This window comes from Pleurodeles waltl, chromosome 5 (assembly GCF_031143425.1).
Source record: "Pleurodeles waltl isolate 20211129_DDA chromosome 5, aPleWal1.hap1.20221129, whole genome shotgun sequence".
In the NCBI taxonomy this organism is placed as follows: Eukaryota; Metazoa; Chordata; class Amphibia; order Caudata; family Salamandridae; genus Pleurodeles; species Pleurodeles waltl.
The window spans coordinates 690,897,042-690,915,122 of NC_090444.1; the positions used below are offsets into that span (position 1 = coordinate 690,897,042).

General features: G+C 48.7%; 1 protein-coding gene across 2 annotated transcripts in view; it reads right to left on the reverse strand.

The window, feature by feature from the left end:
• Positions 1-18,081, reverse strand: part of AMD1 (adenosylmethionine decarboxylase 1) — a 139,565-nt gene that overhangs the window by 56,060 nt on the left and 65,424 nt on the right. The window contains exon 9 of one of the 2 annotated variants that reach the window (XM_069234606.1): positions 934-993. The exons of the other annotated variant lie outside the window; for it this stretch is intronic. Coding sequence (XP_069090707.1) covers positions 934-993 — 60 coding nt within the window. The remainder of the gene's footprint in view (positions 1-933; positions 994-18,081) is intronic. 2 annotated transcript variants of the gene reach the window in all.

Consider the following 18,081-nt stretch of genomic DNA (forward strand, 5'->3'; position numbering starts at 1 on the left):
GTTTGACGTGCCCATGTGGGAGCTACAAGGATCGTGGTGAGTGAGGTTTGTCAGTTTGTGCACTAGAAACTGAATGAGTGGGGGAGGCAGAAAAGTAAGCAAATATACCTGACAGTTCATCCATAGAACATTGCTCTTGGGCTGAGGGCGTGGTTATGTGGACGCAAAATTGGCATTTTGTATTTTCTGCAGCTGTAAATAGATCTATTTGGGGTGTTTCCCACTTTAGAAAGTACTGTTGAAGGTCTTGTGGGTGGAGTTCCCATTCATGGACTTGTTGCATTCTGCTGAGGTCTGTAATTTTGCTTTCCTTGCCCGGGAGATACTCTGCCACTAAGTCAGCATTTCCCAACAGGTGTGCTGAGGCCCCCTGGTGCGCAATAAATAACCAGGGGCACTGCAAACAGTTTGGGAACCACTCATACTGAAAGACTTGAGGCACACACCAGAAAAGTAGACATTTTAAACACTGGCCAAGGACAGAGGCCGACTGGCCAACAGAGAAGCTGCTGCATTCCTCTCCTTAAAGGAAGCCTGCTACCTTTTTTGCCCAGTTTACTGATGCTGGGTGAACTTATGAATTTCATTCTGTGAAGTTTCTCAGTGTCTGAGTGAGGAAGGAACGTTTGCTAAAAGCAGCTGACCTGTGCGCTGCTTTTCTTCCCTAAGCAACAGCTGCCTGCAGCACTGAAGCGTCTCCTTCAGAGGCATAGATCTTAGATGCCCACTCTACCTGACATGGTAATCCACTGCAGTCTTAGAACAATCTTTCCTGTGTGGTTTACAATAGTTTAACACTTTTTAGCAGAGGTAAAACTACTGGGGCAGGGAACAGAATACAACTATATTTATACACGTGACAGCTCTGACGCTATGGCACAAATTTGACCTTTTCACAAGCTGCCCAACACACAAGCTGCTTGGGACACTTACAAGGTACACAGGTCTTCGGTTCTTCTTAAAGGTGCTGTGTTTACTGAGGTAGAGAGAAGCCTACAAGAAAGGTAAACAAAATAATCAAGCACAACCCACCCCCCCAACATTTTCCCTTCTCAGTAGTGCAATTTTGGCAATCAGTTTAAGGCTGCACACAAGAGAAACAACTTGGTAACAATAGTTAAGTAATTATACATTGGAACAATACAGTATATACTCAGGAAAAGTTAATTAACGAGCTAGCAAGCTTGCCCTGATCAGGCAGAGGGCTGGAGGTGTGGGGATTGTGCCTGGGAGTTTGGACAGACAGCTCCGCACAGGTCCGTTTGTACCATCTAGCAGGACCCACCTCTTCTGCCTAGGTAATTGGGGGGGAGGGGGATTGAATCCTTGGCCCTGGACTACCACAGAAACATGGGCCAGGGAAGACTCCGGCCCTGATTTTACGGTAGCCTCTCCTCCAGGCTATGAGTCTTCCAGACTTGATAGAACCTGTAAGAGGGGAGGGGGGTTTGCAGTGATTTTCAGGAATAAATCTCACTGTGTCTTATAATCTATCAACATTGCACAGAGATTTGCGAAGGCGCCTTCTTTAAGGTTCGCCTGGGGAATATGGTGTTCTTCGAAGGCTTTCTGATCTATCATCCCCCAGGTCCTAAGCACTTTTTTTTTACTCCACTGGCCATCCATCACTGAACAACTTATTGTAACCTCTATGTGAATTGTGCTGGGAGATTAACTCACCTTGAGAATAAACAGGACGATGCAACAAGCACTTTCCTTGACCTGATGTCTAATTTGGACCTTAAGGTTATATCAGCCACCCATTAGGCAGGACATCCTAGATGGTATTTTTCTCGTCATGATAGTTGCACCTTTCAGGAGAATGTCACCCTTGACTGGTCCCATCATCTACTATACTTTAGTGCGCCTGGCAGGGGCTGCCAATTTACACCCCTCCGCCCTCCCAGTTAAGACAATGAGGCAGAACTGGGGAGCAGAAGTTTGCACAGGCCTTGAAGGCTGGCTGGGAGCAGGCAGGGAGGCTGTTTAGCTCTGCAGTGGAAAGGTATGAACAGGGGATAAGGGCAGCTATTGACCCCTTTTAGGAAAACTAGATTCTTGGCTTGTAAGAAAGAATCCACTCCGAGGTACACCAAGGAACTCAAGGATCTGCAAAGACTTTAGGTGGCAGGAACCCAGATGGAAACTTGATCAAACCTCAGTGGAAAGAGACAAGCTTATGTCTTTGCTTGGGGACTATAAACTGGTGATTAAAGCCACAGACTATTTCACTCTTAAAATTAAGGAAGCAGACAATGCACCTAGGGAACTCTTTAGAGTGGTCTGCTCCCTTACTTCCTCAACCTCCCCCCAGAACTGGAGATTGCCCAAGCCTTTTGAGGTAAAGTAGCAGACTTCTTCAAAAACAGTCTTACAGATCCATGCTAATTTTGCCCATCACCCTGTGGGGATCTGGATCTTAATGTCTCTAGGATGGACTAGGTAACTAAAGGTCCTGTACTCACCAAATTCCGACCATCGTCTGGAACAGGATTAAAGCATTGTTGTCTGGGGTTAAGTCTGGGTCCCCTAACGATCCTTGCCGCCCTAAAATATTGAAGCTCACTCCAGACTTGGTGTCCGCAGCACTAGAGTTGGTCTACCAGGCAGTATTGAACACCCAGGTCTCTCACCCCACCCCTTTCCTGGAAAGAGGTAATTGTAATCCCGCTCAGAAAGGAACCAGGAGGCATCCTTAATGATCTTAAGAATCTTCATCCCATTTCTATTACCTACCTTGGCTAAAATATTTGAAAAGTACCTCAATATTGAACTAGCTCGCTTCCTTCAGGAAGAGGGCTGTCTAGATCCCTCAGCACTGGTCTCGGAAAGCACAGTACAGAATCCACACTCGCCGCCACCTCTGACTCGGTTCGCCAGTTGGTTGATCAAAGGGTTGAATGCCATTCTAGTATTAGCTCTCGGCTGTGTTTGACAGTCTCCAAAATTCATGGTGCAGAACCTTTAACAAGCTGGGATAAGAGTGCGCCCTGGATATCCTGAAGTCCTCTGTGTGAAAGATCAACAGCTGTGGTGATTTCATGGCTGTCCCATTCTAACTTCCTTGCGGGGTCCCCCAAGGGTCTTCTCTTAGCCCCACCTTGTTCAATCTGTACGTGGCATCGCTGGATAAGCTGGTCCATTCTTTTGGTTTTCAGGTTTCCTCCTATGACGACGACACCCAGCTTATTATCCCAGTCAACAGAAACTGAGAGGAAGTAACTGACAGGTTTTACAACTGCATAAATGAGAATAAATGGATGAGCCATAATTGGCTAATGATTAACAGAGAAAAAAATGAAATCCTGTCTTTCGGCACCACCGGCTATGGAATTCTCACAGGTGGCTGCAATCTTGCAGAGACCTGCTGGGCCCATACCAATGGCAAGAAATTTAGGGATCTTATTTGATAATGCTTTGTCTTTTGACCTGCAGGTGAATCATAGCATTAAAGCCTGCTACTGGGCAATTAACCTCCAGAAAACTCTCCCCTTCATAAAGAAGGATCAGTCAGTCTCTGATTCTTGCTTTAGTCATTTCTAGATTGGACTATTTCAATGGTTGGATGCTGATCATCAACAAAGGCTTCTCCACAAACTGCAACTGATTCAGAGAAAACTTCAGCCCTTCTGGTACTGGATCTCCCGGGGTCAGCGTCCACCAGTAGTAGCTTGAAGCAGCTGCCCTGGTTACCTGTAGAGAAGTGCAGTCTTTAAAGCACGCTGCCTTAATCTCTGCATCACATAAGGCACTCCATTCCGAAGGGTCCAAATACCTTTGCACAACTGATATGGTATGTGCCTAGCCACCACCTTAGGTCCACCTGTCTTCTGGTCTGTCCCTGCAGCTGGAAACCTGAATTAGGACAGAGCATTCTCGGTGGCATAAGCTAAACTTTGGAACACTCCTGTTCCATATCAGGAAAGAGGAAGTTTATGCCTTTCCGGAAACAGCTAAAAACTTAGCTTTTTCCCTCAAATGATAGTTTTCCAGAAAGTTGCTGCTTCTCCCTGGTCTTTTGCACTTACTGGCACGTCTCATTACTTCGATGCTACAGCCTGATCGCACTTTACAAATACAATTACAAATACATTTTTAGTCTTTCTCTCCATCTTTCTCAGATGGAAACATTTTATATTTTATTCCTCCATATATATTTACCCAAGAACTGTATGACTTAAAGGCTTTTTTTGGTGGACTTAATGTTTTGGAATTTTGACAAGTTGCAAGTTTGTAAAGTAATATTAAAACAGCCCAAAGCGGAAAGAGAATGGTCTAGTGCAGGGGCAGTCTCTATACTGCAAGTCCATGCAGCATTCTGTAAGTAGAGCGAAACTGGAATACTGTCGCTTTTAGTTTTCTTGTAAAAGTCCACCATTGGGGCCACCTTGGGATATGCCTGGCTTTCATAGTGTGCCATAACGGGCAATCAGGCCATTTTGAAATCTTTATGCATTCTTTTTCTCACACTTAGGTTAATTTTAACTTGATCAGTACTCTTATCAGGGGAGCCTGTACAGATATGAGAGGGGTTGCAGGACCTCAGGCTGTGTTTTCTTTTGCCCCTTTGTTTGCCACCTTTGAGGCACTTTAGCATTTGCTGAAGCTGGCCACGCCCTTTTAGGAGACCAACTAATGCGTCTGTGCTGCTGGCATACCAAAGCCAAGCCTGTCTGCACCCTTCCACAGCCAGATCGTGCCAAGCGCCAGGACCCATGCTCATGTTTGTCCAACACCAGGGAAATATTATTGGATATCCGGCACAGATGAGTCTCAGCTGTGAAGTGTAATTGCTCGGATATCGCAGACCAATCTAAGTGTCACAAATGACTATGCTTTAAATCTTAGGTCCATGGGAACTAGTAATGGGGGCAACTTTCACCAATTCCCTAGAAGTTCACAAGGGCCAACTTATCTGGGGGAACCTCTTAACTGTGCTATTGAATGCGAGATCCTAGTAAAGCACAAGCAGGAATCTGCAGAATGTATGGGGACTTTTGGCCCCGATTTAGTATTCCTCACAGAAACCAGAACAGACTCAAACCCTGACCTGTGATACTCAGTGCTGATAGACAAGGGAAACTGTAACTTTCAGTCTAATCACATCTTGACAATGAAGGGATATTAATTAGCTCTAAACTGAACAATGCTACAGCTTTCAACAGCTTATTACTTTACTAAACCCCCCCCCCCCACCCTGGCCCTAAATCCAGTTTCATATCTAGGGAGTCTAGTTTTGAGTTGTCCAAGTTTACCCTTCTAGATTTCCTTTTTTTTCTGAAAATTAAAAAAAAATTCAGACACTGAGCACCTTGACTGCCTCAACAGTTAGTTTTGACTTACATCTCAACCTACTCAAATTGCCACCCACACATTAGATGGCATTTTTACAAATAATTCTGAGCTCTAAGTTATTCCCCTAACTTGGACCGATCATAAGCCAATTTTCACAGTTCCCACAGACAACCATGAGGACTCCAATGTCCTCAAAGTTATTAAACTCGCTTGTGGTGCAGAATTGACAGCTTGGAACTTCAGAAGCTGCTGAGGAACAGTCCGACCTAAGTCAGTAGTATTGAAGAGGCCAGGCAACCTTACTTGTTGGTTAGTTAGGGCTAAGAAGCTAGCACCTGAAAAAAACGAGAAACTTTAGGAAAAAATCTTCCTGTCCCCCTGGTATATGCTGGAATGAAAATGTCACTTACCCAGTGTACATCTGTTCGTGGCATCAGTCGCTGAGATTCACATGGTCTGCATAGCTCGCCATCTGGTGTTGGGTCGGAGTGTTACAAGTTGTTTTTCTTCGAAGAAGTGTTTGAGTCACTGGACCGAGTGACTCCTCCTTCTGTGCTCATTGCGCATGGGCGTCAACTCCATCTTCGATTGTTTTCCCCGCAGAGGGTGAGGTAGGAGTTGTACTATAGTAATAGTGCCCGCGCAATGAAATGTGTAAGTATGTACCTATTAAAGGTTTAAATAATATATATACAAATGTACAAAGTTGAAGGTAACTTCTGAACTGCTACAGGCTTCCGGGGAGGTGGGTGGGCCCATGTGAATCTCAGCGACTGATGCCACGAACAGATGTACACTGGGTAAGTGACATTTTCAGTTCGATGGCATCTGTCGCTGTAGATACACATGGTCTGCATAGACTAGTAAGCAGTTATTTCCCCATAAGCGGTGGTTTAGCCTGTAGGAGTAGAAGTTGTCTGAAATAGAGTTCTTAATACAGCTTGACCTACTGCAGCCTGTTGGGCGGATAGCACATCTATACAGTAGTGTTTGGTGAATGTGTGAGGCGTAGACCATGTGGCCGCCTTACATGGCGGTGTGAGCTGGCGAATGTGACGGGGTGTAAGTTGGCGAAGCCGGAGTTACAGGTGGAGGCGAGGGAGGAGGTGTTACCGTCTTTGCTGTTTGTTGCTGAGGAGCCTCTCGTGCTACAAACTGAAGTGTTCTCTTTCTTTTGACAGGTGGAAGGGTACTGATCTTCCCTGTCCCCTGCTGAATAAAGATACGCTTTTGCGTGTGATCCACTTCAGTGGATTGCAGTTCCTGTTCGAATCTGTCTTTTCATTTGTGAAGACATAGAATGTTCTTCAGTATAGGAGCCTGAAACTGGGTCTGTTGGTGCTTTTTTCGGCTCCGAAAACCCTGTTGTTTGTTTTTTCGGCTCAGAGGTAACCTTCCTCTTCTTTTGTGCCGAAAAATCTTGGCCTCTATGGTCTTCGGCGCCACTGTCTCGGCGTCGATCCGTGTCGACACCGAACTCTCGGTGTCGATGCTTCTCTTTAGCACTCTCGGTCCCGAGGAGGCTGCGTGCCGGTGTCTCGACCGGAGTCGGACGATTTCGACACTGAATGGGCCTTTTTCGGTGCCGATTGTTGGTCACCGTGAATTTGGGTTGAGCCATGGCCGGTTGGCAGTGGCGTCCCCTGGGCCTTTTTGCCTTTTTGAATTTCTGATCTCGACGTCTTACTCACAGTTTTTGTATTGTCGAGTTCGTCGGAGTCTGAATCCTGGATGGAAAAGGATTCCTCCTGTTCCTCTTCTGTCTCGAACTGTCGATGCTCCTTTGGTGTGGACGCCATCTGCAGTCTTCTCGCTCGACAGTCGCGCAGAGTTTTTCGGGACCGGAACGCCCGACAGGCCTCACAGGATTCTTCGCTGTGCTCAGGTGACAGGCACAGGTTACAGACCGAGTGTTGGTCCGTATAAGGATATTTGTTGTGGCATTCAGGGCAGAATCAAAACGGGGTCCGTTCCATCGGCGGTGTTCTCCACGCGGTCGGGCCGACTAGGCCCCGACGGTGTGCCGAAATCTACCCCGAAGGGCACCGAAGCGCTTCGATGTTCAATGCGTCGTCGTATGTGTTTATCTCGAACCGGATCGCAACGATACCGTCGAAAATCTTCCGTTTTCAGCTATCTTTCCGTTCCGAAACTCGGAGCGACAGGAACACGTCCGAACCCGATGGCGGAAAGAAAACAATCGAAGATGGAGTCGACGCCCATGCGCAATGAGCACAGAAGGAGGAGTCACTCGGTCCAGTGACTCGAAAACACTTCTTCGAAGAAAAACAACTTGTAACACTCCGACCCAACACCAGATGGCGAGCTATGCAGACCATGTGTATCTACAGCGACAGATGCCATCGAACTGTATATTACTTAAGAAGAAACGTAGAGCCAAAGAATAGAGGTGGAGAATAGCTTACTGTGATAAAGGACTAATGAAAATGTCACTTACCCAGTGTACATCTGTTCGTGGCATCAGTCGCTGTAGATTCGCATGTTTTGCATAGCTCGCCATCTGGTGTTGGGTCGGAGTGTTACAAGTTGTTTTTCTTCGAAGAAGTCTTTCGAGTCACGGGACCGAGTGACTCCTCCTTTTGTCTCCATTGCGCATGGGCGTCGACTCCATCTTCGATTGTTTTTCCCCGCAGAGGGTGAGGTAGGAGTTGTATTGTAGTAATAGTGCCCATGCAATGGAGTGACTAAGTATGTACCTATTTAAGGTTAAAATAATATATATACAAATAGTTGAAGGTACCTTCCGAACTGCTACAGGCTCCCGGGGAGGCGGGTGGGCACATGCGAATCTACAGCGACTGATGCCACGAACAGATGTTGTAAGGAAATGCCTCCTTGGCATGGTTGCCCCCTGACTTTTTGCCTTTGCTGATGCTATGTTTACAATTGAAAGTGTGCTGAGGCCTGCTAACCAGGCCCCAGCACCAGTGTTCTTTCCCTAACCTGTACTTTTGTATCCACAATTGGCAGACCCTGGCATCCAGATAAGTCCCTTGTAACTGGTACTTCTAGTACCAAGGGCCCTGATGCCAAGGAAGGTCTCTAAGGGCTGCAGCATGTCTTATGCCACCCTGGAGACCTCTCACTCAGCACAGACACACTGCTTACCAGCTTGTGTGTGCTAGTGAGGACAAAACGAGTAAGTCGACATGGCACTCCCCTCAGGGTGCCATGCCAGCCTCTCACTGCCTATGCAGTATAGGTAAGACACCCCTCTAGCAGGCCTTACAGCCCTAAGGCAGGGTGCACTATACCATAGGTGAGGGTACCAGTGCATGAGCATGGTACCCCTACAGTGTCTAAACAAAACCTTAGACATTGTAAGTGCAGGGTAGCCATAAGAGTATATGGTCTGGGAGTCTGTCAAACACGAACTCCACAGCACCATAATGGCTACACTGAAAACTGGGAAGTTTGGTATCAAACTTCTCAGCACAATAAATGCACACTGATGCCAGTGTACATTTTATTGTAAAATACACCACAGAGGGCACCTTAGAGGTGCCCCCTGAAACTTAACCGACTATCTGGGTAGGCTGACTAGTTTTAGCAGCCTGCCACGAACCGAGACATGTTGCTGGCCCCATGGGGAGAGTGCCTTTGTCACTCTGAGGCCAGTAACAAAGCCTGCACTGGGTGGAGATGCTAACACCTCCCCCAGGCAGGAATTGTCACACCTGGCGGTGAGCCTCAAAGGCTCACCTCCTTTGTGCCAACCCAGCAGGACACTCCAGCTAGTGGAGTTGCCCGCCCCCTCCGGCCAGGCCCCACTTTTGGCGGCAAGGCCGGAGAAAATAATGAGAAAAACAAGGAGGAGTCACTGGCCAGTCAGGACAGCCCCTAAGGTGTCCTGAGCTGAAGTGACTCTAACTTTTAGAAATCCTCCATCTTGCCGATGGAGGATTCCCCCAATAGGGTTAGGATTGTGACCCCCTCCCCTTGGGAGGAGGCACAAAGAGGGTGTACCCACCCTCAGGGCTAGTAGCCATTGGCTACTAACCCCCCAGACCTAAACACGCCCTTAAATTTAGTATTTAAGGGCTACCCTGAACCCTAGAAAATTAGATTCCTGCAACTACAAGAAGAAGGACTGCCCAGCTGAAAACCCCTGCAGCGGAAGACCAGAAGACGACAACTGCCTTGGCTCCAGAAACTCACCGGCCTGTCTCCTGCCTTCCAAAGATCCTGCTCCAGCGACGCCTTCCAAAGGGACCAGCGACCTCGACATCCTCTGAGGACTGCCCCTGCTTCGAAAAGACAAGAAACTCCCGAGGACAGCGGACCTGCTCCAAGAAAAGCTGCGACTGTTTCCAGCAGCTTTAAAGAACCCTGCAAGCTCCCCGCAAGAAGCGTGAGACTTGCAACACTGCACCCGGCGACCCCGACTCGGCTGGTGGCGACCCAACACCTCAGGAGGGACCCCAGGACTACTCTGATACTGTGAGTACCAAAACCTGTCCCCCCTGAGCCCCCACAGCGCCGCCTGCAGAGGGAAACCCGAGGCTTCCCCTGACCGCGACTCTTTGAACCTAAAGTCCCGACGCCCGGGAGAGACCCTGCACCCGCAGCCCCCAGGACCTGAAGGACCGGACTTTCACTGGAGAAGTGACCCCCAGGAGTCCCTCTCCCTTGCCCAAGTGGAGGTTTCCCCGAGGAATCCCCCCCTTGCCTGCCTGCAGCGCTGAAGAGATCCCGAGATCCCTCATAGACTAACATTGCGAACCCGACGCTTGTTTCTACACTGCACCCGGCCGCCCCCGCGCCGCTGAGGGTGAAATTTCTGTGTGGACTTGTGTCCCCCCCGGTGCCCTACAAAACCCCCCTGGTCTGCCCTCCGAAGACGCGGGTACTTACCTGCAAGCAGACCGGAACCGGGGCACCCCCTTCTCTCCATTCTAGCCTATGCGTTTTGGGCACCACTTTGAACTCTGCACCTGACCGGCCCTGAGCTGCTGGTGTGGTGACTTTGGGGTGGCTCTGAACCCCCAACGGTGGGCTACCTTGGACCAAGAACTAAGCCCTGTAAGTGTCTTACTTACCTGGTTAACCTAACAAATACTTACCTCCCCTAGGAACTGTGAAAATTGCACTAAGTGTCCACTTTTAAAACAGCTATTTGTGAATAACTTGAAAAGTATACATGCAATTTTGATGATTTGAAGTTCCTAAAGTACTTACCTGCAATACCTTTCGAATGAGATATTACATGTAGAATTTGAACCTGTGGTTCTTAAAATAAACTAAGAAAAGATATTTTTCTATATAAAAACCTATTGGCTGGATTTGTCTCTGAGTGTGTGTACCTCATTTATTGTCTATGTGTATGTACAACAAATGCTTAACACTACTCCTTGGATAAGCCTACTGCTCGACCACACTACCACAAAATAGAGCATTAGTATTATCTATTTTTACCACTATTTTACCTCTAAGGGGAACCCTTGGACTCTGTGCATGCTATTCCTTACTATGAAATAGCACATACAGAGCCAACTTCCTACATTGGTGGATCAGCGGTGGGGTACAAGACTTTGCATTTGCTGGACTACTCAGCCAATACCTGATCACACGACAAATTCCAAAATTGTCATTAGAAATTGATTTTTGCAATTTGAAAAGTTTTCTAAATTCTTAAAAGACCTGCTACGGCCTTGTGTTAGATCCTGTTTAGCATTTCTTTTAGAGTTTAAAAGTTTGTAAAAGTTTGAATTAGACTCTAGAACCAGTTGTAGATTCTTAAAAAGTATTCCAACTTTTAGAAGCAAAATGTCTAGCACAGATGTGACTGTGGTGGAACTCGACACCACACCTTACCTCCATCTTAAGATGAGGGAGCTAAGGTCACTCTGTAAAATAAAGAAAATAACAATGGGCCCCAAACCTACCAAAATACAGCTCCAGGAGCTTTTGGCAGAGTTTTAAAAGGCCAACCCCTCTGAGGGTGGCAACTCAGAGGAAGAGGATAGTGACTTGGAGGACAATTCCCCCCTACCAGTCCTATCTAGGGAGAACAGGGTCCCTCAAACCCTGACTCCAAAAATAATAGTCAGAGATGCTGGTTCCCTCACAGGAGAGACCAACACCTCTGAAATCACTGAGGATAACCCCAGTGAAGAGGACATCCAGTTAGCCAGGATGGCCAAAAGATTGGCTTTGGAAAGACAGATCCTAGCCATAGAGAGGGAAAGACAAGAGATGGGCCTAGGACCCATCAATGGTGGCAGCAACATAAATAGGGTCAGAGATTCTCCTGACATGTTGAAAATCCCTAAAGGGATTGTAACTAAATATGAAGATGGTGATGACATCACCAAATGGTTCACAGCTTTTGAGAGGGCTTGTGTAACCAGAAAAGTGAACAGATCTCACTGGGGTGCTCTCCTTTGGGAAATGTTCACAGGAAAGTGTAGGGATAGACTCCTCACACTCTCTGGACAAGATGCAGAATCTTATGACCTCATGAAGGGTACCCTGATTGAGGGCTTTGGATTCTCCACTGAGGAGTACAGGATTAGGTTCAGGGGGGCTCAAAAATCCTCGAGCCAGACCTGGGTTGACTTTGTTGACTACTCAGTGAAAACACTAGATGGTTGGATTCAAGGCAGTGGTGTAAGTAATTATGATGGGCTGTACAATTTATTTGTGAAAGAACACCTGTTAAGTAATTGTTTCAATGATAAACTGCATCAGCATCTGGTAGACCTAGGACCAATTTCTCCCCAAGAATTGGGAAAGAAGGCGGACCATTGGGTCAAGACAAGGGTGTCCAAGACTTCAACAGGGGGTGACCAAAAGAAAGGGGTCACAAAGACTCCCCAGGGGAAGGGTGATGAGACAACCAAAACTAAAAATAGTAAAGAGTCTTCTACAGGCCCCCAAAAACCTGCACAGGAGGGTGGGCCCAGAGCCTCTTCACAAAACAATGGGTACAAGGGTAAAAACTTTGATCCCAAAAAGGCCTGGTGTCATAGCTGTAAACAGCATGGACACCAAACTGGAGACAAGGCCTGTCCCAAGAAAGGTTCCACTCCAAACTCCCATCCAGGTAACACTGGTATGGCTAGTCTCCAAGTGGGATCAACAGTGTGCCCAGAGCAAATCAGGGTCCACACTGAAGCTACTCTAGTTTCTGAGGGTGGGGTGGATTTAGCCACACTAGCTGTCTGGCCGCCTAACATGCAAAAATACAGACAGCAACTCTTAATTAATGGGACTAGAATAGAGGGCCTGAGGGATACAGGTGCCAGTGTCACCATGGTGACAGAGAAACTGGTTTCCCCTGGCCAATACCTGACTGGAAAAACTTACACAGTCACCAACGCTGACAATCAGAGAAAAGTACATCCCATGGCAATGGTTACTTTAGAATGGGGAGGGGTCAATGGCCTGAAACAGGTGGTGGTCTCCTCAAATATCCCAGTGGACTGTCTGCTTGGAAATGACCTGGAGTCCTCAGCATGGGCTGAGGTAGAGCTAAAAACCCATGCAGCAATGCTGGGTATCCCTGAACTGGTGTGTGTGAAAACAAGAGCACAATGCAAGGCACAGGGTGAACAAGTAGAGCTGGAGTCTGGAAGAATGGCCCAGCCTACCAAGAGAACAGGAAAGTCAGTTGGGAAACCAACTGCAACACAGCAAAAGAAAGGGAACCTCTCTTCTCAGGAAGAAGTTCTGCCCTCTGAGGGAACTGAGCCTTTGGAGCTTGAACCTTATCAGGTTGAGCTCTTAGGCCCAGGGGGACCCTCAAGGGAGGAGCTGTGTAAGGGACAAGAAACCTGTCCCTCTCTTGAAGGCCTTAGGCAGCAAGCTGCTGAAGAGTCCAAAGGCAAGAAAAATGGAACGCATAGGGTCTATTGGGAAGATGGACTCCTGTACACTGAGGCCAGAGACCCCAAACCTGGTGCCACTAGGAGAGTGGTAGTGCCTCAGCTGTTCAGGAAGTTCATCCTAACATTGGCCCATGACATTCCCCTTGCTGGACATTTGGGACAAACCAAGACGTGGGAGAGGTTAGTCAACCACTTCTACTGGCCCAATATGTCCAACATGGTTAAGGAGTTTTGCCTCTCCTGCCCCACCTGTCAAGCCAGTGGTAAGACAGGTGGACATCCAAAGGCCCCCCTCATTCCACTTCCAGTGGTGGGGGTTCCCTTTGAAAGAGTGGGTGTGGACATAGTTGGTCCACTAGAACCTCCCACAGCCTCAGGAAATATGTATATCCTGGTAGTAGTGGATCATGCTACCAGGTATCCTGAAGCTATTCCCCTTAGGTCGACTACTGCCCCTGCAGTAGCCAAGGCCCTCATTGGTATCTTTACCAGAGTGGGTTTCCCTAAGGAGGTGGTGTCTGACAGAGGTACCAACTTCATGTCAGCATACCTAAAGCACATGTGGAATGAGTGTGGAGTGACTTATAAATTCACTACACCATACCATCCACAAACTAATGGCTTGGTTGAGAGATTCAACAAGACATTAAAAGGCATGATCATGGGGCTCCCAGAAAAACTCAAAAGGAGATGGGATGTCCTCTTGCCATGCCTGCTTTTCGCTTACAGAGAGGTGCCACAGAAGGGAGTAGGATTCTCACCCTTTGAACTTCTGTTTGGTCATCCTGTAAGGGGACCACTTGCCCTTGTTAAAGAAGGCTGGGAGAGACCTCTCCATGAGCCTAAACAGGACATAGTGGACTATGTACTTGGCCTTCGCTCTAGAATGGCAGAGTACATGGAAAAGGCAACCAAAAACCTTGAGGCCAGCCAACAGCTCCAGAAGTTTTGGTATGACCAAAAGGCTGCACTGGTTGAGTTCCAACCAGGGCAGAAAGTCTGGGTTCTGGAGCCTGTGGCTCCCAGGGCACTCCAGGACAAATGGAGTGGCCCTTACCCAGTGCTAGAAAGGAAGAGTCAGGTCACCTACCTGGTGGACCTGGGCACAAGCAGGAGCCCCAAGAGGGTGATCCATGTGAACCGCCTTAAGCTCTTCCATGACAGGGCTGATGTCAATCTGTTGATGGTAACAGATGAGGATCAGGAGGCAGAGAGTGAACCTCTCCCTGATCTTCTGTCATCAGACCCAAAAGATGGCACAGTAGATGGAGTGATCTACTCAGACACCCTCTCTGGCCAACAGCAAGCTGATTGTAGGAGAGTCCTACAACAGTTTCCTGAACTCTTCTCCTTAACCCCTGGTCAGACACACCTGTGTACCCATGATGTGGACACAGGAGACAGCATGCCTGTCAAGAACAAAATCTTTAGACAATCTGACCATGTTAAGGAAAGCATCAAGGTGGAAGTCCACAAGATGCTGGAATTGGGAGTAATTGAGCGCTCTGACAGCCCCTGGGCTAGCCCAGTGGTCTTAGTCCCCAAACCTCACACCAAAGATGGAAAGAAAGAGATGAGGTTTTGTGTGGACTACAGAGGGCTCAATTCTGTCACCAAGACAGATGCTCATCCAATTCCAAGAGCTGATGAGCTCATAGACAAATTAGGTGCTGCCAAATTCCTAAGTACCTTTGACTTGACAGCAGGGTACTGGCAAATAAAAATGGCACCTGGAGCAAAAGAGAAAACAGCATTCTCCACACCTGATGGGCATTATCAGTTTACTGTTATGCCCTTTGGTTTAAAGAATGCCCCTGCCACCTTCCAAAGGTTGGTGAATCAAGTCCTTGCTGGCTTGGAGTCCTTTAGCACAGCTTATCTTGATGATATTGCTGTCTTTAGCTCCACCTGGCAGGATCACCTGGTCCACCTGAGGAAGGTTTTGAAGGCTCTGCAATCTGCAGGCCTCTCTATCAAGGCATCCAAATGCCAGATAGGGCAGGGAACTGTGGTTTACTTGGGACACCTTGTAGGTGGAGGCCAAGTTCAGCCACTCCAACCCAAGATCCAGACTATTCTGGACTGGGTAGCTCCAAAAACCCAGACTCAAGTCAGGGCATTCCTTGGCTTGACTGGGTATTACAGGAGGTTTGTGAAGGGATATGGATCCATTGTGACAGCCCTCACTGAACTCACCTCCAAGAAAATGCCCAAGAAAGTGAACTGGACTGTGGAATGCCAACAGGCCTTTGACACCCTGAAACAGGCAATGTGCTCAGCACCAGTTCTAAAAGCTCCAGATTATTCTAAGCAGTTCATTGTGCAGACTGATGCCTCTGAACATGGGATAGGGGCAGTTTTGTCCCAAACCAATGATGATGGCCTTGACCAGCCTGTTGCTTTCATTAGCAGGAGGTTACTCCCCAGGGAGCAGCGTTGGAGTGCCATTGAGAGGGAGGCCTTTGCTGTGGTTTGGTCCCTGAAGAAGCTGAGACCATACCTCTTTGGGACTCACTTCCTAGTTCAAACTGACCACAGACCTCTCAAATGGCTGATGCAAATGAAAGGTGAAAATCCTAAACTGTTGAGGTGGTCCATCTCCCTACAGGGAATGGACTTTATAGTGGAACACAGACCTGGGACTGCCCATGCCAATGCAGATGGCCTTTCCAGGTTCTTCCACTTAGAAAATGAAGACTCTCTTGGGAAAGGTTAGTCTCATCCTCTTTCGTTTGGGGGGGGGGTTGTGTAAGGAAATGCCTCCTTGGCATGGTTGCCCCCTGACTTTTTGCCTTTGCTGATGCTATGTTTACAATTGAAAGTGTGCTGAGGCCTGCTAACCAGGCCCCAGCACCAGTGTTCTTTCCCTAACCTGTACTTTTGTATCCACAATTGGCAGACCCTGGCATCCAGATAAGTCCCTTGTAACTGGTACTTCTAGTACCAAGGGCCCTGATGCCAAGGAAGGTCTCTAAGGGCTGCAGCATGTCTTATGCCACCCTGGAGACCTCTCACTCAGCACAGACACACTGCTTACCAGCTTGTGTGTGCTAGTGAGGACAAAACGAGTAAGTCGACATGGCACTCCCCTCAGGGTGCCATGCCAGCCTCTCACTGCCTATGCAGTATAGGTAAGACACCCCTCTAGCAGGCCTTACAGCCCTAAGGCAGGGTGCACTATACCATAGGTGAGGGTACCAGTGCATGAGCATGGTACCCCTACAGTTTCTAAACAAAACCTTAGACATTGTAAGTGCAGGGTAGCCATAAGAGTATATGGTCTGGGAGTCTGTCAAACACGAACTCCACAGCACCATAATGGCTACACTGAAAACTGGGAAGTTTGGTATCAAACTTCTCAGCACAATAAATGCACACTGATGCCAGTGTACATTTTATTGTAAAATACACCACAGAGGGCACCTTAGAGGTGCCCCCTGAAACTTAACCGACTATCTGGGTAGGCTGACTAGTTTTAGCAGCCTGCCACGAACCGAGACATGTTGCTGGCCCCATGGGGAGAGTGCCTTTGTCACTCTGAGGCCAGTAACAAAGCCTGCACTGGGTGGAGATGCTAACACCTCCCCCAGGCAGGAATTGTCACACCTGGCGGTGAGCCTCAAAGGCTCACCTCCTTTGTGCCAACCCAGCAGGACACTCCAGCTAGTGGAGTTGCCCGCCCCCTCCGGCCAGGCCCCACTTTTGGCGGCAAGGCCGGAGAAAATAATGAGAAAAACAAGGAGGAGTCACTGGCCAGTCAGGACAGCCCCTAAGGTGTCCTGAGCTGAAGTGACTAACTTTTAGAAATCCTCCATCTTGCCGATGGAGGATTCCCCCAATAGGGTTAGGATTGTGACCCCCTCCCCTTGGGAGGAGGCACAAAGAGGGTGTACCCACCCTCAGGGCTAGTAGCCATTGGCTACTAACCCCCCAGACCTAAACACGCCCTTAAATTTAGTATTTAAGGGCTACCCTGAACCCTAGAAAATTAGATTCCTGCAACTACAAGAAGAAGGACTGCCCAGCTGAAAACCCCTGCAGCGGAAGACCAGAAGACGACAACTGCCTTGGCTCCAGAAACTCACCGGCCTGTCTCCTGCCTTCCAAAGATCCTGCTCCAGCGACGCCTTCCAAAGGGACCAGCGACCTCGACATCCTCTGAGGACTGCCCCTGCTTCGAAAAGACAAGAAACTCCCGAGGACAGCGGACCTGCTCCAAGAAAAGCTGCGACTTTGTTTCCAGCAGCTTTAAAGAACCCTGCAAGCTCCCCGCAAGAAGCGTGAGACTTGCAACACTGCACCCGGCGACCCCGACTCGGCTGGTGGCGACCCAACACCTCAGGAGGGACCCCAGGACTACTCTGATACTGTGAGTACCAAAACCTGTCCCCCCTGAGCCCCCACAGCGCCGCCTGCAGAGGGAAACCCGAGGCTTCCCCTGACCGCGACTCTTTGAACCTAAAGTCCCGACGCCCGGGAGAGACCCTGCACCCGCAGCCCCCAGGACCTGAAGGACCGGACTTTCACTGGAGAAGTGACCCCCAGGAGTCCCTCTCCCTTGCCCAAGTGGAGGTTTCCCCGAGGAAGCCCCCCCTTGCCTGCCTGCAGCGCTGAAGAGATCCCGAGATCCCTCATAGACTAACATTGCGAACCCGACGCTTGTTTCTACACTGCACCCGGCCGCCCCCGCACCGCTGAGGGTGAAATTTCTGTGTGGACTTGTGTCCCCCCCGGTGCCCTACAAAACCCCCCTGGTCTGCCCTCCGAAGACGCGGGTACTTACCTGCAAGCAGACCGGAACCGGGGCACCCCCTTCTCTCCATTCTAGCCTATGCGTTTTGGGCACCACTTTGAACTCTGCACCTGACCGGCCCTGAGCTGCTGGTGTGGTGACTTTGGGGTGGCTCTGAACCCCCAACGGTGGGCTACCTTGGAC